General features: G+C 51.3%; 1 protein-coding gene across 3 annotated transcripts in view; it reads left to right on the plus strand.

Moving 5' to 3' along the window:
- Window positions 1-24,830, plus strand: part of CACNA1H (calcium voltage-gated channel subunit alpha1 H) — a 153,294-nt gene that overhangs the window by 77,539 nt on the left and 50,925 nt on the right. For all 3 annotated transcript variants that reach the window (XM_030958025.1, XM_030958027.1, XM_030958026.1), the window contains exon 10: window positions 1,593-2,008. In XM_030958025.1, coding sequence (XP_030813885.1) covers window positions 1,593-2,008 — 416 coding nt within the window. The remainder of the gene's footprint in view (window positions 1-1,592; window positions 2,009-24,830) is intronic.

Here is a 24,830-nt window from a genome sequence, read left to right on the forward strand (position 1 = left end):
TGATGCTTAAACGGAATTCTGTGGGAAGCATCCTGTGCTCATGCCATTAATATCTGGTTGCTAAATATAAGGAGACTGAGAATAAGGTTCCTAAATATGAGGAAACTTAAGGACTGGATTCCTAAATATGAGGAAATAAAATCTGGGTGTCGTTCCACCCAAATCATCCCAGTTACTCTTGTCCCTGTCCTTCCATTCCCTGGCTCCAGGACAGCCAGCATTTCTCCTCGCACCACAATTTTAATTTTATTTGATTTGAAATCCCCCTGAAGGCTCGGCCCTGTGCCTCAGGCAGTGAATCCACCTGAGCTTTATTAAAGGCTGAAGGAGACGGAGGGGACTCAGTGACTCTCCGAGCTGTGATCCCAGCAGCCACCTTTGGTCCCTTCTCCCTCTCCCTCCTCATTAGGAGCTAAATGGCAGTGGTGGCTAAATTGGGTGGAACAGCTTGATAGCGCTCAGAGATCGTTAGTGATGGGAGCTGCCCAGGGATAATCAGGAATAATGGAAAGGGAGGGATGGCACCGTCACTCTTCCCTCAGCCCAGGACACAAAAGGAGGGCCACACTCCATGGAGAGCCCGTGGAGGGGGTAGAGGGTGGGAAAGGGGACCAGAAGGGGAAAATGAGGGGACCACCAGAGCTGCTTGGGAGGATAGAGGGATGGAAGGCTTTTTTAGGGTCTGGAGAATAATTCCTGTGAGGAGCAGCTGTGGTGGCTCAGCCTGGAGAAAAGGAGGCTCGGGGGGATCTTCTGGCTCTGCACAAGTCCCTGACAGGAGAGACAGCCAAGGGGGGTCGGGCTGTGCTCCCAGGGAACAACAGGACAAGGGGGAATGACCTCTCGTTGGCATGCGGTGGCTCATGGTGGCTCCCAGTGTGTACTGGCTCTTGGTGGCTCTTGGTGCATGGTGGCTTTTGGTGCACAATGTCTCCTGATGCATGGTGGCTTTTGGTTACCCACGGTGGCTTTTGGTGCACGATGGCTCTCAGTGATGTCTTGCAGTGGCTCATGGCCCACGGTGGCTCTCAGTGTCTGGTGGCTCTCAGTGATGTCTCGTGGTGGTCACTGACTCTCAGTGGCTCATGGCATGTGGTGGCTATCAGTGCATGGTGGCTTTCAGTGATGTCTCTCAATGACTCTCGGCGCATGGTGACTCTCAGTGTCTGGTGGCTCTTGGTGGTGTCTCATGGTGGCTCTCAGTGGTGGTTCTTGGTGGCTCTCAGCAGTGTCTCATGGTCAGTGGTGGCTCTCAGCAGTGTCTCGTGGTGGCTCTTGGTGTGTGGTGGCTCTCAGCAGTGGCTCTTGGTGCATGGTGGCTCTCAGTGGCTCTCAGTGTCTGGTGGCTCTCGGCAGTGTCTCATAGTGGCTCTCGGTGTATGGTGGCTCTCGGTGGTGTCTTACAGTGGCTCTTGGTGCAAGGTGGCTCTCAGTGTCTGGTGGCTCTCAGCAGTGTCTCGTGGCTCTCAGTGCATGATGGCTTTCAGTGGTGTCTCACAGTGGCTCTCACTGCGTGGTGTCTCTCAGTGGTGTCTCTCTGTGGTGTCTCTCTGTGGTGTCTCTCAGTGTCTCACGGTGCCCTTGCCCCGCAGGTCTCCACCGGACACCCAGCCGGCTGTCAGGGCTGAGTGCAGCCGGGGCCCTGCCCAGCGCTGGTGGCCCCGGGCTGAGCTGCGAGCTGCAGGACTGTCCCTTCTGTGCCAGCCTCCTGGACGACCCCGAGTTCGCCCTCAGCGACTCCGACAGCAACGGCGACTCCGACAGCAACGGCGTCTACGAGTTCACGCAGGACCTGCGCCACGGGGACCACCGTGACCAGCTCCAGCAGCAGCGGGGCAGGAGGAGGAGGAAGAAGAAGAAGGCCAAGGAGAGGAACAAGGTGGTGAAGCTCTGGAAGGCGTTTGGCACCAAACTCAAGAGGATCGTAGACAGCAAGTACTTCAACCGCGGGATCATGATCGCCATCCTCATCAACACCCTCAGCATGGGCATCGAGTACCACGAGCAGGTGAGTGACCCCTCTTTGGGGTTTGGGGTTTGGGTGCTCCTGCAGGGGTGGCTTGGGGTGGCTCTAAAGCAATGTCAGGAGGAGGAGGATTTTTGTGGTTGGAAATGGGGCTGAAGATGATTTCGTGAGAAGCAGGAGAAACCTTTGGGGTGTGGGACACTTGGAAGTGCTGCTGGGGTGTGCAGAGCTGAAACGTGAGTGTTGGATGTGTCTGCTCAGAGCCTGGCTGCTCGTTGGCTGGGAATTATTCATACAAGTAGGAATTTTTGTGGTGGAAATACCTTTGGTCTGATGGTTGTGCTGGAGATAACCCAGGCAGAAATTTCTTCTTTGATCTGGAGCTTCAAATAAGACTTAAACTATCAGGCAATACTAAAAGCAACAAAGAAAAAGAACTTAGGGTGTCCCTGAAGGCTCCGAACCCTTTAATTTGCTCTCACAGGGTATGAATAGGAGTTTATTGAAGTGCTTGGAGGGAGGGAAAAGGAATGGTGCTGTTCTTCCCAGTGCTGGGATGGCAGGAAGCGGAGCTGGAGCTGAGGACAGCTTGGGACTGAAGGGGCTGTGCCATGGGACAGGGAACTGAGGCAGGAGAGCATCTCCACTTGCTCACCCTGGCAAAGTTCTGTTCTTCTGGGCTTTTCTTGCTTGGAAAAACTGGGGATTTTCCACTGTTTTGTCGGGGCGTGCTCGGGAATTTCTCGTGTCACCTCTGTGTCAGGTGCAGGAAACGCATCCCAACGAGGCCCGGTCTGTTTTCTGGGATCAAAGGCATCCAGTGCTTCCCCAAAACCTTCCCTGCAGGGTCATGACCAGGTCAGGGTTATTTTTAAAGCTGCTCCTCCTCTCTTCCATGGTCTATCTGTTTGGGAATGAGGAGGAAAGGCAGAGCAGCATAATCCACCCAAAGGCAGGACACGAGAGAGGTTCTGCAGCTCCTTCTCCATCATTTCCCGGGATTAAGCATTGCTCAGGACCATGACAAAAAACCCTCTGGAGTGCTGCTACTTCATTTTCTCTCCACTCCTGTGCTTTAACCTCCCCTATTTTAGGCTGAGACTTATTTTCTTTCCAAAACAAAAAAAAACCAGAACTCAGCTAAAACAGCCTCAACCATGCAACGACAAATCAGAATTACAGCAAAGTGTCCAAATCCAGCAGAGATTGAGCTGTCCCTGTCAGCTCCCTGTTGAATCCTGCTTCGTTGTTCCACAAGAAGTTCTAAAATTGGGAAATACACCTTGTCAGTAGCTTCTGAATAGGCCATTCATCCCTCATTTCTGCATGGATACTCTTTTGTCAGGCGGATACAGCTTTGTCAGCCCTTGGATTTTGCCGTGATGGGAGCTTGGGGAAAACCTGAGGCAGGCAGCAGGAGAAAATCCAGGATCACATGGAGTGTGTCCCCAATCAGTCCCATAAAAGCGAATTGGGATAATTACAGCCTTGCTGCTAACAAAGGAGAGCTGTAGCTGGCTGGCTTTTATTGGATTTTACCTTGTAAAAGCTTGGCTTTAGGGCATCTCAAAGCCAATGGCAATAAAGATTCCGAAGCTTTTTGGCTGCGGAGTGGCAAATTCCTGCCAGCTCTGCTCGCAGGCACTGCCCAATAAAAAGGGAGGAAAATGGAAGTGAAACCTGGAAAAGTTCTCCCACGTGCCTGGGACACTGGGATAATGAGGCGTGGAGTGTCAGAGCCCAGCTCGGTGACGCCTCACCTCCCAGCAGGGTCCCAGGGGCTGAGGCACTGTCCAAATCCAACAGAAACTGCTCTGGATTTTGGCACAAAACTCTGTGGCTTCTGTGGGCAAAGTGGGGGGGATTTGGGAGCCCCCCTCGTGTGAGAATTGGCTGCAAGGCTGGGGTGGGGCTGGTTGGTGTGGAGAGCAGCAGGAGGTGTCTGGGCAAAGTGCCCCAGAGGCAGAGCTGGGTGTTGGGGTGGAGGGAGAGGGAATGGCTCCCTTTGGGGCCATGAGCCTGACAGGAACAACAGTGGGATCACAGCTTGCTGGGTGCTGCCCAGCATCTGCCCCCAGAGTGTTCCAGGCGGGAAGTTCTGAGCCTTTCCAGGCTGTAACCAGGTGTGAGTGTTGTCATTGTTGTCTTCTCCATCCTGCCAAATCCAGCGGCCGTTCCCCAAGTTAAAAGGATTTAGGAGCTGCTCTGTGGCTCTCCTCTCTTTTCCTTGCTGTTCCAAGTTACTCCAAGAGCAGTTTTTAGGGAATCCAGGGGAGCCTGTGCTCTGTTGGTGGCAGCATGGGAAGGGCTCTGCTGGATCCCTGCAGAACACAACCACAGAATCCTGGAATGGTTGGAATTGTAAAGTTCATCCACTCTGCCATGGGCAGGGACACCTTCCACTGTCCCAGGCTGCTGCTCCCTATCCAACTTTGCCTTGGACACATCCAGGGATGGGACATCCACAGCTTCTCTAGAAAACCTGTCCCACCAACACTTCCCACCATTTCTGCAGAGTGAAACAGCTTCAGCAGCTTCTCTGCTCTTGCCTTTCACCACTTTTTTTTAGGCCATTGTCTGGTTGGATCAAACTGCAAACAAAGCAGAGCAGCCACCCAGGGAGGCCCATCCCAAACCTCAGTGTCCATAGGGAAATGCCCAATCCCTTTTATAAAATTTACTCATGGATTTTTCCTTTTTTTCCCCCCAAACTTCTCTGTACTCCCCAGTGGCTTTGCAGACAGATGGACACAGAAAATCGCTTTTTATTGAGCCAAAGCCTCAGTGCTGTGTGTGTGGGGAGGGTGAGGGGTTCTGGGGGGAGATGGAGCAGGGCTGGCCCTGCTGCTGTTCCTCCTCTCATCTTGGGACGCGGCAGAGCTCTGCAGAGAAGTCTCACGGAGCCCTCTTGAGGCAGTGGAGCATCATTGTCCAGCTCGGCTGGATGAGGGAATCCTGCCTGGAAGGTGCCAGGCTGGAGGCAAAACCCACCGAGCTCCTGGGACTTCTCTGATTTTGGAGTCACAGAACATCCTGAGTTAGGGGGGACCCACAGGGACCATCCAGCCCTGCACAGACCCCCAACAACCCCACCCTGGGCATCCCTGGAGTGGTGTCCAAACCCTCCTGGGGCTCTGGCAGCCTCAGGGCTGTGCCCATTCCCTGGGGAGCCTGGGCAGTGCCCAGCAGCCTTTCCCTGAAATCCAACCTGACCCTCCTGTGGGACAGCTCCATCCCATTCCCTGGATCCTGTCAGAGGGAGCAGAGATCAGGAGGAGCTGGGGTTGTTCTGCCACAGCCTCGGGTGCTGCCTCCAGACACAGAGAGCCCTGGCCTCACCCAAGACCCCTCAGGACTTCAGTCTGTGTTTTTATGGGAATGTGAAATTCCTACCAGTCCACTCACCTGGCTGCTCCTGGCTAAATGGCACCAGCCTCTTTAGAGCACAGAGCTTGGGTGAGTCATGGAACCGTGGAATGGTTTGGGTTTGAAGGGACTTGAAACATCATCATCATCATCTCATTCCCCCCCACCATGGCAGGGACACCTTCCACCATCCCAGGCTGCTCCAAACCTCATCCAGCCTGGCCTTGGGCACTGCCAGGGAGCCAGGGGCAGCCACAGCTGCTCTGGGAATCTGTGCCAGGGCCTGCCCAGGGGAGAATCTCTCCCTAACACATATTCAAAGTGTTGTTCCAAACCCTCCAGGGGATCCTGTCCAGTGACAGCTCCTGGGGAAGGTGAGGAGACATCAGAACTGCTGTGCAGAGCTTTTCTCAGGGCAGCACAGCCCCTTGGTGGTAGGATGGTGATGGCAAGTGTTTCCTTGGCATTCCAGGTGTTGGGAGCAGTCAGATCCTGCCCAGGACATCCTCAGGGTTCACAGCCAGCTCCACCTGGGACATGGCTGGGAACTCAGAGGTTCTAGGGTGCTGTTCATTAGCAGCAGCAGCACAGCTTGGATTTCAAAGGTTAATTGCCTGCTGTGGAGTCTTCCCTGGGTTTTCTTCTCCTCTCCAGTGCTGTGTTTATATATTTATTTTTTATTTATTTATTAATTTATTCATCCATCCATCCCCAGCACAAGGAGAGCTCCCACGGATGAGGAGAGCCAAGTACAAAGAGAGAGGCAATCCTTGCATTAATCTTCCAGGCCATTTCAGAACATTGGATGAGTTTTGTTCTGCATTCATTGCAGCTGACAGCTCTCCAGAGGATCTGAGAATGTGCCATGGCACTGCAGCACTGAGCTGGGAGCAGGGCACTCCAAAGGCACCACCTTTGGGCTCGTGGGCTGGGATACCTGGCACAGGGATCCCATCCCAGGACGTTCCCAAGTGGAAAACTGATTCCTTTTTGCCCCAGAGTCAGCATCACTGAGTGCTCTGAGGAAATAATTGCTGCTCCTTCAGCCTGCCTCGATCCCCAGCTCTGGGATTATCCAGGGGAAGGACAGAGCCCTCATTTTTCCAGGAGACGTGCTGGTGTGGTCCCTGCAGAGGGAAATGATCCACGAGCCCCCCACTCAGCTTCCCAGAAGAATTCACTGAAGGAGCTGTTGATACTTGTAATGATTCCACATAAAAAGCTCCATTTACATCAAATGGCACGAGGAACGTTATTTTATATTCTCTCCTCAGCAGAGAAGCACAAATTAGTATTTGTTCCAAGCTATTGCTGTTCAAAGAGCTTTTAATTGCTTTTCTGATCCCTCATCCATGGCATGTTTCGTTGGGAGCAGCTGCCTTTGGAGCAGGAGCTGACCTTGAGGTGCACCCAGTGGTCCGTGGCTTGTCAGAGTGAGAGGAGTGTTGGTTTTGAGTAGAACATTTCATTATTCTGGAGTAAAAGTCATTCTGTGTGATTGAAGGCAGCGCTCGCTTCAGCAGTGACGTCCTGCTTTAGCGTTTGTCAATTTTGGCTTGAAAAATTGGTTTGGCATGGAAAGCTCAGCACTTACTCAGAAAGCAGAGCAGGATTTTTCAGCAATGTTTGAAGCAAATTGCTGAAATTATTTTGAGTTGCGAGTCAATAAAATACTACCCTGAGCTGAGGTTCACGCTTTCAGCTGGCAAAACTTCTTCTCCCTCCCAGATTTTTGCAGGATCCAGTTTTCAGGACTCACACACTGGCAGGATTTGAGGAAAACTGATTCCCCCAGCCCAGGCTGGGATGTGAAAACTCAGCCCAGCGTGTATTTGTGGCTGTGGTAGGAGTGGTGTGAGACTCAGGAGTGCTTTGGGCTGGGTTTGGGCTGTGCCAGCTGCATTCTGAGCTCTCCCTTCCCTGCTCCCTCTCAAGGTCCCAGCAGTGAGAGGACAACTCTCCCCAAGCCTTGGCTGGATCACTGGAGAACACAGCAGTGATGGAAATCTGGCTTTTTCCACAACCTGAATCTGTCTCCACCTCAGGGAAGGGCTTTTCCTGGGGAACTTTGGGAAGAAAGGGATGTTTTCCATCTTTAGTGTCCCATAATGGTTTTATTGCACATTCAGGCCCTCTTGCTGCCAGGTCAGCACCAGGTTGGGGATTCCCCTGAGCCAGCAGCAGCTCCCATGGGGAGATTTCCACCTGGAAGTGTCATTCCCACCTCAGAGGGAATCGGGGATCTGAGGCAGGGCAGCAGGAAGTGCTGGCAGGGAAAATCCAGGTGTCCTGGCTCGCAGCTGGGTCGTGGTCATGGATAAACCACGGCCTTCCACACAGAGCCTCCTCTCTCCCCCTTTTCTCCAATTTAAGGGCTCCTCCCCAGCTCTGTTTTCCTTCTCTTGGGATATTTTTTTTTACTATATAAGGGAAAGAGATCCCAGAGATCCTTCCCTTCCTGGGCCTTGGAGCAGGCAGGAGCAGCACCTCAGCAGGGCAGGCCTGAGGTCATAACTGTGCAGAGCCAGAGCAGGGGGGGGGGCTTTGCTTGCTCTGGATGTGCTCATCAGCCATGGGAATATCCCAAAATTCCCTGTGGGACTGCAGGCACCTTTCCCAGTGCTTGCTTCCCCTCACTTGTGCCATCAGTTGTTCTCTCTGGTGAGGGGTTGGGATAGAAGGTGACAGGGACAGGCAGGTGACAGTGACAGGCAGGTGACAGTGACACCTTTCCCTGCTGCAAACTGGGGATGAGCTCAGTCCCACAGCATGCAGGAGCCCCCAGATGTGGGGGGTTTTTCCCCATCTGGATCCATCCCCAGTGCCCTGATCCCGCACAGCCCCACTGCAGAGCCCCGGCGTGGCGCGGGGCAGCTGCAGCCAGGATGGTTTGAGTTTCAGCTGGCAGGTAAAATAAACCCAGCAGCACCCAGGCCCCAGCAGGAGAGCAGAGGGCTCCTGGCAGCTGCATTCCATCAGGAATGTGTGGAGATCCCAGCCAGTCCCTGGTGCTGGGACAGTGGCTCTGATGAGCTCCAGGCCAGGCAGGGTTGGCGCCGTGTGGCCGCTTTGTGCAGAGGGACACGGGCATGGAGTGACTTCCACAGCCTCAGAGGGGCTTTGGTGGGGTCTGTTCCTTCTGCTGCCAGCCAGATCCCTGCTTTTCATCTGGGACTGGCTTTGGGAGAGGAGGGTGAGGGTGGCTTTGAGCAGGGGAGCAAATGTGTGTTCCACAGGTGACAAAGGACGAGTGCCAGGCACAGCTCCGGTGCCAGCTGTGATCAGGGACCCCAGAGATGTCACAGTGCCCCAGCCAGGTCCCTCCAGCAGCTCCCCTCCTCCCAGGAGCCTCCAGGAAAAGCAGGGAGAGCAGAGAGGGGATTGTGAAAGGCTGAGGCAGGAAAGCTTTGGCACCTTGGGAAGCGAGGAGTGCTGTGGGTTGACACGGGAGGGATGGAGCTGCTGGAGCACCATCAGCTGAGGATGTTTCTGCATCCATCTTGTGTTTCCTGGGATTTTTTTGTTCCCTGAGACCAGGATTGCAGTGTGCTCTGTGCCAGGCAGATGTGTCATGTGGCATTTTAGGGAATATTTCCTCGCTGGTTAAACACTGGAAGGGGCTGCCCAGGGCAGTGGTGGGGTCACCATGCCTGAAAAGGTTGGGAAGGTCAGTGGATGTGGCATTTCATGATGTGGGTTAGTGGTGTGTTGATGACCTTGGAAGTCTTTCCCAATTTTAGTGACTTTGAGTTATTGCAAGGAATGATAAAATTGGGAATGGGAACAGAGCCTTGCACCTCTAAAGCAGAAAACTGAGCAAATCCTTGTGAAGGCATGGAAGGAGCGGCCAGGTGTGGATTAAAGATGCTCAGGGTGGCAATGCAGCCTCTCCCCCTGGGCACCTGAGCAGCTCCATCCCTACTGCTGCCAACCCAGCTGTGGGTTCTCCTCAGCTTTTAACCAGTGAGTTCTCCCAGAATTATGAATGAAGTGAAAATGTCACCTTGCAGGCTCCTCCTGGGGTTTGTGCTCCAGGGCGGGGATGCTTTTTTAGGAGTGGGGTGGAAAGCTGATGTGAGAGGAGCGAGACTCTTGGAAATGAGGGAGGTTTGGCATCCCTGCTCACATTCTTTTTCCAGCTCTATTTTTGTTTGCACTGTCTGGTTTACAGCCCTAAAGACAGCCTGACTCCCAATTTGGGAAAAACACAGAGCACAGCCCTCGGAGCATCAGTGGCAAAGCTTTTTTAGAGCAGGGAGGATGGGCCAGGAGACCACTTTCCCAGGAGTTTTCTCTCCTGCCTGATCCCTGTCCAGATTAATAGCTCCTCTCTCCCTGTCCTTGTCCTCTCCTTGTCCCGCACGGATCTGAAAGTTGTGGCTGTAGTAAAACAGAGAAAACAACATCCAAAAAAAAAAAAAAGGAAAAAAAAAGGAATTAATTTTATATACTCCAGAGGGAATTGGCTTTGCTGCAGACAGATGGATCCTGTAATTCCCTGTCTCTCGACATGACTATACATGGATTGGTTCATTCCTTTGGGCTGGGGTGGGATGGGAGGCCAGGGGGTGCTGGCAGCTCCCAGAGCTGCACCTGGAGCAGAGCTGGGACCAGGGGCACCAATCTCTGCCTCTCTGCTCCCCAGGCACAGCAGGCAGGAATTTCCCAGCTCTGAGCCGCCTCACACCCAATCAATAAACGGGAATAAACGAAACCACTGGGGAGAGAACAGGACATGGGAGAGAAATCAGCATTTTCCTTTCATTCCTGAAGGGATCAGGGGCAAAACATCCACCCTGAGGGCATCGTTTGTCCAGGTCGCTGCTGCTGGGAGGACAAAGAGTTGAAAGTCGTTTGTGGAGATGATTTTTGGGCCAGAGAGGCAGAGAACAGCGTGGGTTGCTGGGCAATTATCTCCTGACAGTGACCTGTGTGTGCTGCAGAGCCCTCCCTGGCGCTGGGAGCTGCCAGGAGCACAGATCAGCAGCTCGGGTGGCTCTGGAGCAGCTCCTGACGTGCTGCTTGTGCTGCTGCCAGGTCCCCCTGCCGTGTGTGCCAGGGGCTGAGCTGCACGGTGGGCACAGCCAGAAATCCCAGCTTGTGCCTCTGGAAGCATCAGAGCCGGGGGTGATGCAGGGAACAACTCAGAACCCCCCAAAACTGAAAGTTTTCAACTGAAAGTTGAAAAATGTTCTGAAAGATACCTAAAAGGCTGCTCCCATTTCTCTGCTTCTTTCCCTGGCTGTGTCCGCCCTTTCCAGGCTGGAATGGTGGGATTTACATCCCTGCCAGGCTCCCAGCACACACAGCCACCCAGAGCAGCAGGAATCACTCCCTGGCTGCAGAGTTTGATGGTTGGGGGATGTTCCTCAGCACGGTGGGCACAGCCAGAAATCCCAGTTTGTGCCTCTGGAAGCATCAGAGCCGGGGGTGATGGAGGGAACAACTCAGAACCCCCAAAAGCACTTCTGGAAGATACCTAAAGGCTGTTCCCATTTCTCTCCCTGGCTGTGTCCCCCCGTTTCCAGGCTGGAATGATGGGATTTACATCCCTGCCAGGCTCCCAGCACACACAGCCACCCCAGAGCAGCAGGAATCACTCCCTGGCTGCAGTGAAGGGGGGGTTTGATGGCTGGGGGATGCTCCTCAGCTCATTCCCTTCCCAGAACAGCTTTTCCCTGCTCCTGAGGCTGAGCTGAACCTGGAGAGGGTGATGGACAGGCAGGCTCAGACTCCAGACAGGTAACGAGGGAAGGAAACCATGCAGTGCATGTTTCCCACCCGACTCGCACAAGTCCTTTTGTGTTTCAGAAATTATTTTAAAGCTCTGAATTTCCTCCCACTCCTTTTTTTTTTTTTTTTCCTCCTTCCCCTCCTTCTTGCTCGTCAGGGTGTAACAGCCGAGGGTTTCATCCATATTTGATTTTTTAACTCTGACAGGAAACCTGAGTGCTGGATTTATGGCTGCAGCTGTCACTCCTCTGCAAACAGGCAGGGAAATGAAGGTTAACAAGTTTGGGCTCAGGGGAAAGCTTGTAAAACAGCCCTGCAGAAGACTTTGTGTCATCACAGCCGCCTGAAGAACAGATCCTTGCTGAGGTTCTCCAGCCCAGGGTTATTTATCATCATCTGCAGTGAATATTTTTCTAATTGTATCTCTTAGCTGGAAACTCTCGAAACCCCAAATTGAATTCTTTCCCCTCGTTTGATAGGGAGGGGAAATGCAGGCTGGGGAGCCTGGGGGACTGGTTTGATGGTTAAAAAAAACCAGAGTGGCACTGGGCAGGCTTGCAGCAGCCATATGCTCAAATCCCAGGGGTGAGCACTCACCAGGAGGAGCAGGATGCTCCAGAACATTCCTGGTGTGTTCTCCAGATGTCCCAATTCCTGTGGCTGAAGGCAGAGATGCTCTGCCTGTCCCCCAGGCTGCCCAGTGTCCCCTGCCACGCTGGCACTGTCCCTTTGTGCTTCCTCACTCCTGTGGCTGAAGTGTGAAATCCTGGCTGGGAGATTTTAAGGGAGGTTTGCTGAAAGGAGACAAAATAGCTCCTGGCTTTTGTTTAAACAAGGAATTTGGCCTGGAAAGTATCAAATCTACTGGGGAATGGTGTGCTTGGAGTAGAAGGACTTGTTAGAACATGTGGCTGTGTGTCTTTAGGGTCACTGCACTCTGCTCTGGGCTCTGTGTGGCTCCAGGGAGTTGTGTCAACAGGATGTGAAGTTTTGGCCATGTCCATGGACATTTCTGTGCCTCAGCCTGGAGAGGAGGAGGCTGAGGGGAAACTCCTGAGGATCTGCAGCTCCTGCAACCAGGGAACAGCAGGAGCTGTGTCAGGGTTGGATTTTAGGAAAAGGTTCTTCCCCCAGAGGGTGCTGGGCACTGCCCAGGCTCCCCAGAGGATGGGCACAGCCCTGAGGCTGCCAGAGCTCCAGGAGAGTTTGGACACCACCCCAGGGATACCCAGGGTGGGGGTGTTTGGGGGTCTGTGCAGGGCTGGATGGTCACTGTGGGTCCCTTCCAACCAGGACATCCCATAATTCCATAATTCTGTTTTGGGAGCCAAACTGGAGCCTGTTCCCTGCAGCTCAGGGGCAGCAGGTCCCTAATTCCTTCCTCAGTCCTCTCTCCCAGCCTTTGGTGCTCCCCAAACTTCTGCCCTGCCAAGGTGTCTTTGGGGGTTTTTTAGCATCTCCATGGAAACCACTTTGGGGTTGTGGAGTGCAGGTCTTGGATTTGAAAAGGAACTCAAGGAATGCTTCGGTAGGATCAGGTTTTTGGGGCAGGAATGGTCCAACCAGAAAAGTTGGGAGAGGAAGCTCTGGGAGCTCTCAAAAGCAGAGCTAAAACAATTTCCTGCCATGTGAGCTCAGGATGAGGCTTTGATGCTAACACAAACTTTATCTGGAGGTGGTTTGGAGGGAGACAGACTCAGCTCTGACTCTCCCACAGAAATCTGGATGAACTCCTCACCTGGGAGGAAACTGCAAAGCTGCGTTTTGATGTGCCAGCCACTCCTGCACCTTGTTAACACATCTGTCTCTCAGCGTGACCCCTCTTAAAGGCTTTAAACGCTGATAGATTAATTTGCTTTTGATGCCTGGGCTAATGAAGTGCTGGGTCTCCTCTGTTTCATTTTCTAGCTGGGTGGATTGAGGCTCAGGAGCAGCCAGGGTTGGAGCTGGGGTTTGGTTTGCAGCTGGCTTGAGGGACAGGTTAATTCAGGGTTGGCTGCCACGAGCTGAGGATGCTTCCCTGGCTCTGCACAACCACCTGAGGCAACTCCTGGCTAGGGCTGAGCTCCAATAAAAGCCACCATTAGGCAGGCAAGGAGGAAATTCCGTGCTGTGCTCAGCTGTGCAGAGGTCAGGGTGCTTCAGCAGCACCAGCAGCCCGTGGTCACCAAGGCAATGCCAGCTCATTGCCATGGAAACTCTCGCCACCTCCTCCAGCCTGGCTTGCAGCAAATAATTGCTGGAGATCCGCTGTGGATGCCACAGATAAAATCATCTGGCAGCTTTCAGCCTGGTCTGCCTGCTTTGGGAGCCCGCCAGGAGCATTTCCAGCAGGGCAGGAGTTTTTGGGAGCTCGTGGCTTCCTCGGGGGCTCGGGGTTTGCACAGGGCTGGTTGGTGGTGGAGCTTTAGGAGTTTATGAAAGCCACCAGGCAGGAGCTGCAATCGGAATTCTCTCACTCCCACTCTCAGATTCAACCTGGTGTTGCCTGTTCCATCCCTGCCTGGAGGATTTGGATTGGTTTGGCTTTTCCCTGGGAGCAGGAGGTGGATCCAGGCCCTGGAGCAGCCGTGGGGTCTGGGCTGAGCGGGGCTTTGGAGCAGCTCTGGTTGTGGGTCTGCTCCTCGTGGCTCTTCCTGCTTCACTTCTGCCACTCAGAGCCACAGCAGGGCTGGGAAAAAACAGGAAAAAAAACCACTTGATTGGGGCATGGAAGAGAGAAAGTTGCAAAAGAAATAATCCCAGAATGGTTTGGGTTGAAGGGACCTTGAAAGGGATCTTGTTCCATGGGCAAGAACCTTCCACCGCCCCAGGCTGCTCCAGGCCTTGGGCACTGCCAGGGATGGGGAATCCAGTGAAATCCTGGTTTATTTATTTGTCAGAGCTGTCCCTGCTGCCATCACCTCCCCAGCTGGATGTGGGACCTGCAGGGGGTTGAATCCAGTGAAATCCTGGTTTATTTATTTGTCAGAGCTGTCCCTCCTGGATGTGGGACCTGCAGGGGTTGGCAGAGCCCGGCAGGGTGATTGGAGAGGTGTTGTTATTGCTGCTGTAATTAGTGGTGGGTAATTAGTGTTCCTTAACAGCCCCCTTTGCCCAGCTCACCAAGGCTGAACTAACCACCCCCAAACCCAAACTCACCCACTCCTGCCTGGGGAGAGTCTCAGGTGTTCACCAAGCTCACAGTCATGGTGAACTGCAATAATTTTAATTAGTGCTGCTGTTATTAGGGCTAATCCAGCTGAATTTCATTATTTTAGCAGGGATTTTATGTCATTATACCAAATTGGAACCGCTGATTTTTTTTATTTTTTCCTGTATCATTTTGTTCCCATAACAATAAAACCAAACTGAAAAGCAGGGCAGGCTTGGGGGTGAGGCATCATTCCTGCAAAAGGAACCAGAAAAATCCCATGGAAAGTCACCTTCTCAGTTTGAAGTTCTGTTTTCCAGACCTTTTTGTTCTTTTCCCAATGTTAGGATTAAACATGGCAAGAGAAGCACAGTGCAAATCCAGCACAGTGATTTCTGTGAATATTGGTGGTGGTTTCATAGAATTTTATTTAATTGGAGGTTGTTTTTTTTTTTGTCAAGAAGGTGAAAATGTGGGAGCACTGGGCCATCTCCAGACTCTGAGCTCTCTTGCTGCTTTTTGCTCCCACTTGGAAATTCCAGGCTTTCACTCAGTGCAGTGTCCCAGTGTGCTGAAGGGCAGCTCTGCTTTGGAATTCCTCTGGTATCCTTGGAATTCGTCCCTGACCTCTGGAGTCCTTCCCTTTTCCTTGGAATTCCTCCCTGACCTCTGGTGTCCTTGGAATTCCTCCCTGACCTCTGGAGTCCTTCCCTTTTCCTTGGAATTCCTCCCTGGCCTCTGCTGTCCCTCCCTGCCTCAGCAGAACAAGCTCCTCTCATCCCAGGGAGCAGGAGGGATGTCGGTGCTTGTTGTTGTTTTTTTATTCTTGATTTTTATTTTTTTATTCTTGATTTTTATTTTTATTGTTGTTTTAAATATTTATTTTTATTTTTAATTATTTTATGTGTTTTTATGGGGTTTTATTTTTAAATCCCTCAGTCACAAGTGGTCTGCAGCTTCTCCTGAGGGCTCTGCTCCCTGCTGGAGCTGTGCCAGGGGAGGTTTGGGTTGGATTTTAGGGAAAAGTTCTTCCCTGGAGGGTGTCTGGAGCAGCTCCCCAGAGAATGGCACAGCCCCAGAGAGTGGGGACAACACTCCCAGGGATGCACAGGGTGGGATTTTTGCAGGGCAGGAGCTGGATTCTGATCCTGGTGTGTCCCTCCCAGCTCAGGGCATTCCACGCTTCCAGAATTCCCGAGGTAAAATGGAGCAGGAGCTTCAGGAGAACCCCTGGTTCCCAGTGCCAGCTGCACGTGCTGGAGGCTGCTGGCAAGCATGGCCTCTGCTTTTGTACCTTTTTGTCTTTCTGCTTTCCCCTTCTGATCCTGGTGGATGGGCTTTAATTGCTGCTTTAGTCTGGCGCTGGTGGCTGAAAGGAGAGATCAATAATTCACGGGGAGCTCCAAGGTTCCCATCTGCCTGCCTTGGCTGAGGGCTGCAGCACCCTGGGCTCTCACAGCTTCGTGCTTTCCTAGACAAAGAGGAGCTCAGGATGATTGCTGGGGCTGTTTTGGGAGGGGAGGAAAGGTGGATTTCCCCTGGATTTGTTCTCCTGGCTCTGTGTTTGATGTCAGCAGGGAGGAGCTGCTGCCCGGGTTCCAGATGTGGGTTTGCAGATGATCATTTCTGTGCTGCTAAACATTGGGATCTTCAGCAGTTTGGGAGCATTTGTCTCTTTGGGAAGCTGTATCAAACTTGAGGCAGTCCTGTGACGGCGATGACAAGGGTTTTTGGGATGAAGGAAGAGATGTAGATGGGCTCCATGATCAGAAGGCTCGATTTATTATTTTATGATATATACATCTATTTAAACTATACTAAAAAGAAAAAGAAAGGAGAGTTTCCAGAAGCTGCTAAGCTAAGCTAAGAAAAGTAAAGAATGATAACAAACGGACTGTGTCCGAGAGATCTCAGTTCTGGATTGGCCATTAATTATAAACATGCAAGCTGGGCCAATCCAGACACGCCTGCTGCATTGTGCAGCAGCAGATAACTGATTGTTTACCTTTTGTTTCTGGGGCCTCAGCTTCCCAGAAGGAAAAAAATCTTAAAGAAAGGATTTTAGTGAAAAGGATGTCTACGACACAGTCCAGTTTTGGGAGATAAAAGGGTTGGAAGTTCCTCCACCTGTGCTGTCCCCACTCGATGTCCCTGAACTTCATCAGCCTGTGGAAAACGTGAGTTTCCCACCCTAGGGGATCCTGAGATCCCAAGGGATCTTCTTGATCCAGTGTCACAAGAATCACAGTACATAGAGCTCAACTCAGCTGCTCCATGCCCAGGCTCTAAGGCAGCATCAAGTGATGCCATGTCAGGGCGCTCAGAGGTTTCCTGGCATTGAGAAGGTGAACAGCCCTGGTTAATTGGCATTAGCTGGAATTGGGATTGTTCAGCCTGGAGAAGGATTTGGGGTCAGTGAATTGTGGCCTTTCAGTGCCTGAAGGGAATCTGCAAGAAAGGTGGAGAGAGATCTTTTACAAGGGTCTGGAGTGCCAGGACAGGGGGAATGGCTTCAAACTGACAGAGGGCAGGGACAGATGGGACATTGGGAAGGAATTCCTCCCTGTGAGGGTGGGAAGCTGTGTGAATTCCCAGAGAAGCTGTGGATCCCTGGAAGTCTCCAAGGCCAGGTTGGACAGGGCTTGGAGCACCCTGGGACAGTGGGAGGTGTCCTGCCCATGACAGGGGGTGGCACTGGATGGGCTTTGAGGTCCCTTCAACCCAAACCATTCTGGGATTCAGTTCCCCAAAGGAAAACCCATAAAGAACTCCTCATGCCCAAACAAGACACACCCCCAGCTTTTCTCCTGCTGTCCTCCAACATTTCCATTTCCTCCTCCTATTCCAAGACCCTTCAAACTTTTAAAACCTCTCCCAGCCTTCTCCCATCTCTTCACATCCCACTTGGGCACTCAGAGGTCGGGCCCAGCGGCTGGCTGGTGTTTTTTTCAGGAATTACCCTCTCCTTGAACTCATTTCCCCCTCCAGCCTCTCCAGCTCCTCTCCTGGCCTGCGCAGATGACTAAGCCAAGGGTTTTTTTTTTTTTTTTTTTGAAACACAGACTAAACAGATGCCCACCTTCCTCCCCAGCACAGCCCCTGCTGTGCTCCCCTGATGCGTTTCATCTCCCGGTGCCCGCGGATCACCAAAGTGCATTTTTCAAAGGGACTCTCCATAAAGCTCTATTAGCAGGGGATGAGTAATGGCTTGACAAACCAGATTTAAGTGGCCCCTTCTGAATCATCTTGGCGGTAATAGGGGGGAGTGTGTCCATTTTTTGATTAAATATTTCCAGTGCCATTAACTCGGCCGAAGTAAACAACTTCTATTGGGTTTGCCTGCTAATGACAACCCAAAGGTCTTTGATCCCGGGGTTGCAGGGAGCCAGGAGCTGGATAAAGATCGTGGAATCGTTGCTAAAGTGTCATCAAAGAGTTGGGAAATGGTTCTTTGCTCTGTCTGTGTGCGTGTCCTGCCACCTTCAGTGCATGTGGTGCCACCTGTGATGCTCTTGGGCACCTGTGGGGAGTGGCTGGAGGATTTTCCCAAGAAAAATCCATAATTAACCTGCATTTCTTGTGCAGATTCCTTCAGGCTGGGTCTCTGTTGTTCCTTTTTGCCTGCAAAGAGCAAATTCCACGGGTTTTGTGTGTATCCCAGTCTTAAATATTCCAGCTCTTCATATCCCAGGACTCAGCTCACACCTAAAAGGAAAAGACAGAGCCTCGTTCTTCTTTTGAATTAATAAGATTTGAGATATCTTCAGCCTAAATATAAAGCTGTATTTATTAATATATGTTTTAAAGGACCATAAATCAGTAGGAATTCTGCATTATATTTTAAAAATTAATTCTTTGTGGTTAACCAGCCAAACACGGCTGATTTCATGCATTGTGCTGATGATTTTGGGGCCATTAATTATTGACTTCAGCACAGAGCGTGGTCAAGAACAGCTTTGCAGTGGGCAGGAGCCGTGTGGATAGAATGCCTTGTGTGAATGTAATTTTTTTATGGTGAGGGAGAAGCCAAATTTCTTGGATGAGAGTCAGGCCAGGCCCTGCTCTGAGCTGTCCTGGCCAGCAGATCCACTGGTGCTGCTCAGCATATGGATGGGAATGATTCAGGCTGGATGAATTCCCTGGATTTTGGCCAGAGGCTTTTAAAGGAGCCAAGGCCATGCAGGGTGGGATGGCAGCAGGGAGAAACCTGCTCCTATTTCCAGGGAAAAGGCTCCAGTGACAGCTTCTGGGATGTTGGGAGGAGGCCAGAGCATCCCCTGGGATGCTCCTGAGGATGATCCCTGCACCCAGCACAGGACACATTCCCTGGCCTCAGCACAGCCACATTCCCATTTTCGCTCTTTTTCCTGACAGTGGCACCAGTGTGCAGAGTCCAGTTCCCCCAGCTGCTCCTGGGGCTTTGCTGGAGCCATTCCCTGCTTGTTTGGAGAGCTGGCTCCTTCCTGCTGTGACTTCTCATTTAATAACTGAACCTGAGCGCTGCTGGCCTGCTTTGGGGCATTGTTTTACAGGGTTTGGGTGGGTTTTTCTCATTTTAAGGCTTATTTTTGAGCCATCTGTCAGTCCAAGTGATCCTCCACCCAGATATAACCCAGCTGATTGCCCTGCTTTCCCGAACTGTTCTGCTGATAACATTTCAGATTGCCCTGGTCCCGTCCTCCAGAGGCTGGAGCAGGCAGCACTTGATCTAATCCTGCTTGGCATTTATGTCACTGGAAATGAAATTGCATTTTGCTGAATGAAACTGAGAAATGGGAAAGTAATACTGCAAATATGTTCTGCCACGTGGGATCTCCTGCCAGGGAAGCTTCTGAGGGAAGTTGATTATCCCAGAAAGCAAACTCTGCTCTGTGGCTCTTCTTGCAGGACAGGGAAATGTGGCATCCAGGGATTCTTCTGCAGAGAAAACACTCCCATCCTGGAGACAGAGAGCCCTGGGATGGGTTGGGTTGGGAAAAACCTTAAAGCTCATCCAGTGCCACCTCCAGGGTCACCTTCCACCATCCCAGCGTGCTCCAAGCCATGTCCAGCCTGGCCTTGGACACCCCCAGCTTCTCTGGGAATCTGTGCCAGGGCCTCACAGGGAACAATTCCTTCCCAATATCCAAACCTGAAGTGGGAGGGACTGGCACAAAAATCTTGGGGAGTGCCTGAATTTGGAATCTGGTCACTGCAGGAGAAGCTGAACTCTGTGGGTTTGGGTTTTGGTGCTTCCTCCACCCCCCAGTGTCCCTTTGGCAGCTCCAGGAAGGAGCGGGGTTTTGCATCTGGGAATGGAATCATTAACCATGGAGCAGAGAGTTAAAAGGAACTCTGCAGAGCATTAGGAGATCAAGCAGGTCAATTGAAAGGAGGAAAAATTACCATCAGTTATCTTCAATTAAATTGTTATCGCTCCACATGAAGGATCCCATTTAGAGGGAGGCATAAAACCTGAGAGTGGAGGTGACTGAGGGAATAAATTCCCCATTTTTCATTCCAAACCCAGAGAGGGAACATCCATCAGCAGGCACAAGGAGGAGATCTCTTTTTCCTTCTGTTTCCAGCCTACTTTGAAGCAGAGCCCATTTGGAAATCTCTCAGTGACACTTTTTTTTTTCCCCAGTGGAAAGCACAAACTCCTTAAAGCCACAACTTCTAGGAGAGGCTTTAATAACAGAGAACCCCTTCTTGAGTAGGACTTGTGCTTCTGAGAGGTTGTGGTTGTGTCTGGCTGTTAAATTTGGGGCAGTTGCACCCCAAAATAGCAAAATATCTCAGTTTCCAGGGCTGGGATATCCTGGTTCAAGTCCCTGATCCCTTTCCAAGGCCAGAGAGCAGAAATAACTTTGAACTGTGCTCATGAGCCTGGGAAAACACCACCCAACCCCTTTTTTTTTTTTAGGACATTTTATCACATAAAGGAAGGCAATTCCTGTGGTCTAGATGGACTAAACCAGTTTGAAGTTGATTTTCAGACGTGAAGAGTCCAATCTTGTAGTAAATAAACTTCATCCAAATGGTTTACACAGGAGATATTTTCAGATGCAGGAGTTGAAAAGCCCACTTGTGTTACATCTGGGGTTTTTTGGGTTTGATTTTTTAAAGGCAGGGAAAGCAGAGGAGGAAGCAGCCAGGTCTGCAATTGCTCGGGGGGTTCTGCTTGTTTGCTTTGCTGGCTTGTTTACTTACCTCAGAAATATCAGAATTGCTCGGTTTGATCTTTGACAAGCAAGGAAGGAGAGAAAAATAAAGGTCAAAACAGAGCCTTCATCTTCTCTGGGGTGTCACTTACATCCCCTGACAGCTCTGCTTCCTCTGCCTCCTGAAAGTCCCTGGAAAAGGAGCTTTTTGCCCAGGCTGCTCCAGAGGCAGGGGAATGACACAGCTGGAAATAAAACCCAGCAGACTGAGGAGAGCAGGGCAGCCTGTCCCTGCTGTGTGTAACCGAGCACTGAGAGATGTCACAGATCCCTCCTCCCCTCTTTCTTCTCCTGGGAATGCTCACATTCCTCCCCGGGAGGGTGGGGAAGCCTGGCACGCATTCCCAGAGAAGCTGTGGATCCCTGGGAGTGTCCCAGGCCAGGTTGGGGCACCCTGGGATGGTGGAAAGTGGCCCTAGGTGGCACTGGATGCTCCATAAAGTCCCGGGGCTCCTTCTCCTCTCTCTGCATTCTCTGTGGGTTTTTATTCCCTGACAGAATAGGGGCTGCAGAACAGGTGAACTCTGTGGCAGTGGAAAACCTGGTAATTGGAGAATTATAATTGCCCAAAAATGAGGTGAGGGGAGGAAGCAGGAGTGCCCCGGAGCCAGGCAGGGATTGACAGATCATTATTGTGCCTGGTCAGAGCCTCTGTGGGCTGAATGCAACATCTAAAGCAGAAAAGCCAACATAAACAAGTGCTGCAAGTCCCATTGACAGCTTTAGGCTCGGGACTAAGAGAAAAAACAACCCAAGTGCAAAGGATGTTTATGAGACTCAATGTTCTGGGTTTGTTTACTGCTCCTCGGGGCTCTGCCACTCTCAGATCTCCCAGCTCAGGAAAAGTTGAGCTGCTTTGGAGGGGGATTTCTGAAGGAAAACAACATTTTTGACTCTGGAAACTTCCCTGGTCATTCAGCAGGAAGGAGGTGGTGTGGAAGAGACCTTTTCTCCTCTGTGAGGGATGCAGGTGTGATTATTTCTGAGCTTCAGAGCAGAAAGGTGTTCAGTTGTCCTGCTGAGACCGAGCCTAAATTATGTAAAATAGCAGCTGGTGGATGCAGCAATCAAAGGAGATGAGGGAGAAGGTGGGCGAGAGGAAAAAGAGGCACAAAGAGATCCCAGTCCTTGGAGAACTGCAGGAATTCAGGTGCACAAAGAGAATCTGAGGCTGCAAATTCCACCCTTCGTTGTCTGCTTGGAGGAGCCATCGATAACTGGACCATGATGGGTTTCTCTTTTTTCTCTTTTATTGCATTCCGTGGTTCCAGGAAGGCTCTGGGGTCCTTGCTAAAACCACACGTGGCAGATTCTCAGCTCCCAGGATTTTCAGACCTAAACTATTTAGGAAAGGATTAATTTTTTTTTTGTCTGTTTATCTGAACTTGGAATGAACTGTTTGAGTTTTGTCACTAATAAAAGCATAGTTTGGAATCGCTGGAATATTCTGCAGCATAAAAATGGCCTTGAAAATGGGCAGAGAGGGGGTGTGTTTTGCCTGCAGTCAGGGCTTGCTCTTATTTAAACTCAAGGATGCTGAAATCTTCCAAACTGATCCCACACAGTTCCTGCTCTTCCCTTGAATAGTGAGAAATTTAACCCTGCAGGCCAAGGATGATTTAAATCTGAAATTGTAAAGTTTAGACTGAAATCTGAACTTTTTTTGAGCGTTCCCTGGGATCTGCCAGTGGGACTTGGGGTTAAACCATTCTGTGCTGGTTTTTGGTGACAGTTTCCAGCATGGCCGTTCCCATTCCAGCCTCCACATCCAGCCTGGGGGATCCTCATGCCAGCCTTGCCAATCTTCTCCCATATTCTGGGGATTCCTGAGCATTCTGGATCCTCCTGCAATTCCACTTGCTGACCTTTTGGCCCTGGAATCCTGGACTGATGTAAAGGTCAATAATTGCAGCAGCAGAAGATGAGGAGATCCCCAAAGCTGCTGGGGGGGTCGTGCTCACCCTCTTTGTGTTTGAAAAAGGAATTTTTTCCTGCTGCAGCTTGGAGCCCAACGGAGGGCAGGTATTTTCCCTGCCAGAATTGTTGAGGCTTCGATAAAAATTAGCAAAAAGCAAAAACTTTAGACCAACTCTCCTGGAAGTGCCTCATTTTGCTGCCAAGCTTTGTTACACATCCCAACCCGAGCTGCATCTCATGACAGAACCACTGCTGGAGCCAAAAGCCTGAAGTTTCCAGCTCTGAGCAGGTCAAAACGAGACATTGCAGCAATTTGAAAGCGTTGTTGCAATTTCGTTTTCTCCCAGCCAGAAAGTTGGACAAAAATAATCCTCGCCATGAAAAGCTTTGGTTTCAGCAAATCAACAATTTGTTTCACCCGGAGAAAAAGACTCCTGGAAAAATTCCTGCTCTGGGACCGCCTTTAATTCAGACAAAATCAACAGTGGCTCCTAGTGGCTGACTGCAGGGGAATGGCCAAATCCATCTTGAGTGTCCCTTCCTTGACCCTCCTCGTGGATCTGTGCTCGTCAGCGAGCGGGAAATTTGCGCTGCGAGCAATAAACCATTTCAGAAGGCATAAAAATATCCCCGTTTCCCCGGCTCCCGTTGGTGTCAGGGGAAGATAATTACACTGGAAGGCTGGAGCAGTGGATGTTTGGCTCATCTGCTCCTCAGCATCCTCTCCAACAATCCCCAAGCTCCCAGCAGGGCTTGGCCGCCGTTCAGGGCCATCCGTCCTTGTCGGTGCCCGGCGGGTCCTGCCCGGTGTCCCAGCAGGATCCCGCTCCAACATCCCTGCTCACAGCTGGCCCTGTCATCACATTAGTGCTGCCTGCCTCCAAACACCATCCCAAAAGGATAATGAAGATCCCTGAGGTGAGATTTTGCAGTGTCAGCCGTCTGTCAACCTTTCCCAGGCGTCCTGCCGCGCTCCAATCTGCTGGATCAGCTCCTGGGCACAGCTGCTGACGTTCCAGGCCACCTCCTTGTCCTCTCCTGTCCCCGTCCCTCGTGGCCTCTCTCCCCTCCCTGACAGATCGCTGCAGATTTTTCTCCCACACTTCAATAGGAAGCAAAAGTCACGGAGCTGGAGACAAAGCAAAAAGGGCGCAAATTGTCAAAGGAAATTGGGAAATGAATTCAGGATTGGCTCAGCGCTCCACAGGAGGATCTTGGGTTTGCCTAAGGAAACTTGGGATTTTAGAGAGTAACAATGTACAAATTCCTTTTATTTCTTTGAGGGTGCTTTTGGGGTTGTTCAGCTTTTCAGACTCAACACTGACTTTTTCTGTGATGACTCTGAGATTGTCTTATCATGATGCACTCGATGATCTTTGAGGTATTTTCCAACCTTAGCCATTCTGTGCTTCTATATCCACATCATTCCAGGATTGGGGATTTGAAGTGACCACCAGGAAGCCCAATTTTCATGATAAAGTTGTAACTCTTGGCAGCATCAAGGGGGATTTGGAGAACCCCACGCTAGGTTTGCCTTCAGTGCATGAGGCTGCTGCTCCATGGGAGAGGACGAGGTTCTGGGGACAGCAGCGGGCAGGTTTTCCATGTTTCCCAGGAAAAAAGTGCTGGGGGACAGCAGGAAAAACAGAACAACTCCAGCAAGCTGCAGATTCCTGTCAGGAATGGTGGTGGCTTCTTCTCCCAGGTAATCAGCAACAGGATGAGAGGAAATGGCCTCAAGCTGTGCCAAGGGAGGCTCAGGTTGGGCATCAGGAGGAATTTCTTCATGGAAAGGCTGGTCAGGCACTGGAATTGCCCAGGGAGGTCTGGAGTTCCTATCCCTGGAGGTGTCCAGGGAATTCCTGGAGGTGGCACTCAGTGCTCTGGGCTGGGGACAAGGTGGGGATCAGGCCCAGCCTGGACTCGATGGTCCTGGAGGTCTCTTCCCACCTCAGAGATCCTGGGATTGTGTGTGATTCCTTGCTGACAATTGTCATTCATTTCCCAGCCTCAGCCTGCCACCCACACCCTGCTCCAGGAGCTGCAGGGACACCAGACTTTAATGAGTTATTTTGCTCCTTGTCAAGAATTCCCTCTCCAGCCCTGCCTGGGGGGACCCTGAACGTGCCAGCTCCTGACAGAGAGCTTGGGGACGGTGCCAGCACCGTGTCCTGTCCCCGCTGTGGCTTGGAGCAGGACAGCCTGGGAGCCTGCAGGGCTATTTTGGGATCAGTCTCTGTGGAGAGCTGGTCAAATTCCATCCCAGAGCAGCCCTGAGCCTCTGATGAGGTTTTGTTTTGGTTTTTTTTTGCCTCTCCCCAGGTGTGAGTTGGAAACTGGGTGGAAATACTGATTTTCAGTTTGGAAACTGGGTTTCAGTTGGAAACCCAGTGGTGGAAATACTAATTTTGTGTAGTGGCTTTGGTTTGCTAATTTTATATTTTTTAAATTTTTATTTGATTTTTAATTTTTTAATTCCAAACCACAGCACCAGGTAGTTTTGGCATTGTGA

The sequence above is a fragment of the Camarhynchus parvulus genome, chromosome 14, assembly GCF_901933205.1.
Source record: "Camarhynchus parvulus chromosome 14, STF_HiC, whole genome shotgun sequence".
Taxonomy (NCBI): Eukaryota; Metazoa; Chordata; class Aves; order Passeriformes; family Thraupidae; genus Camarhynchus; species Camarhynchus parvulus.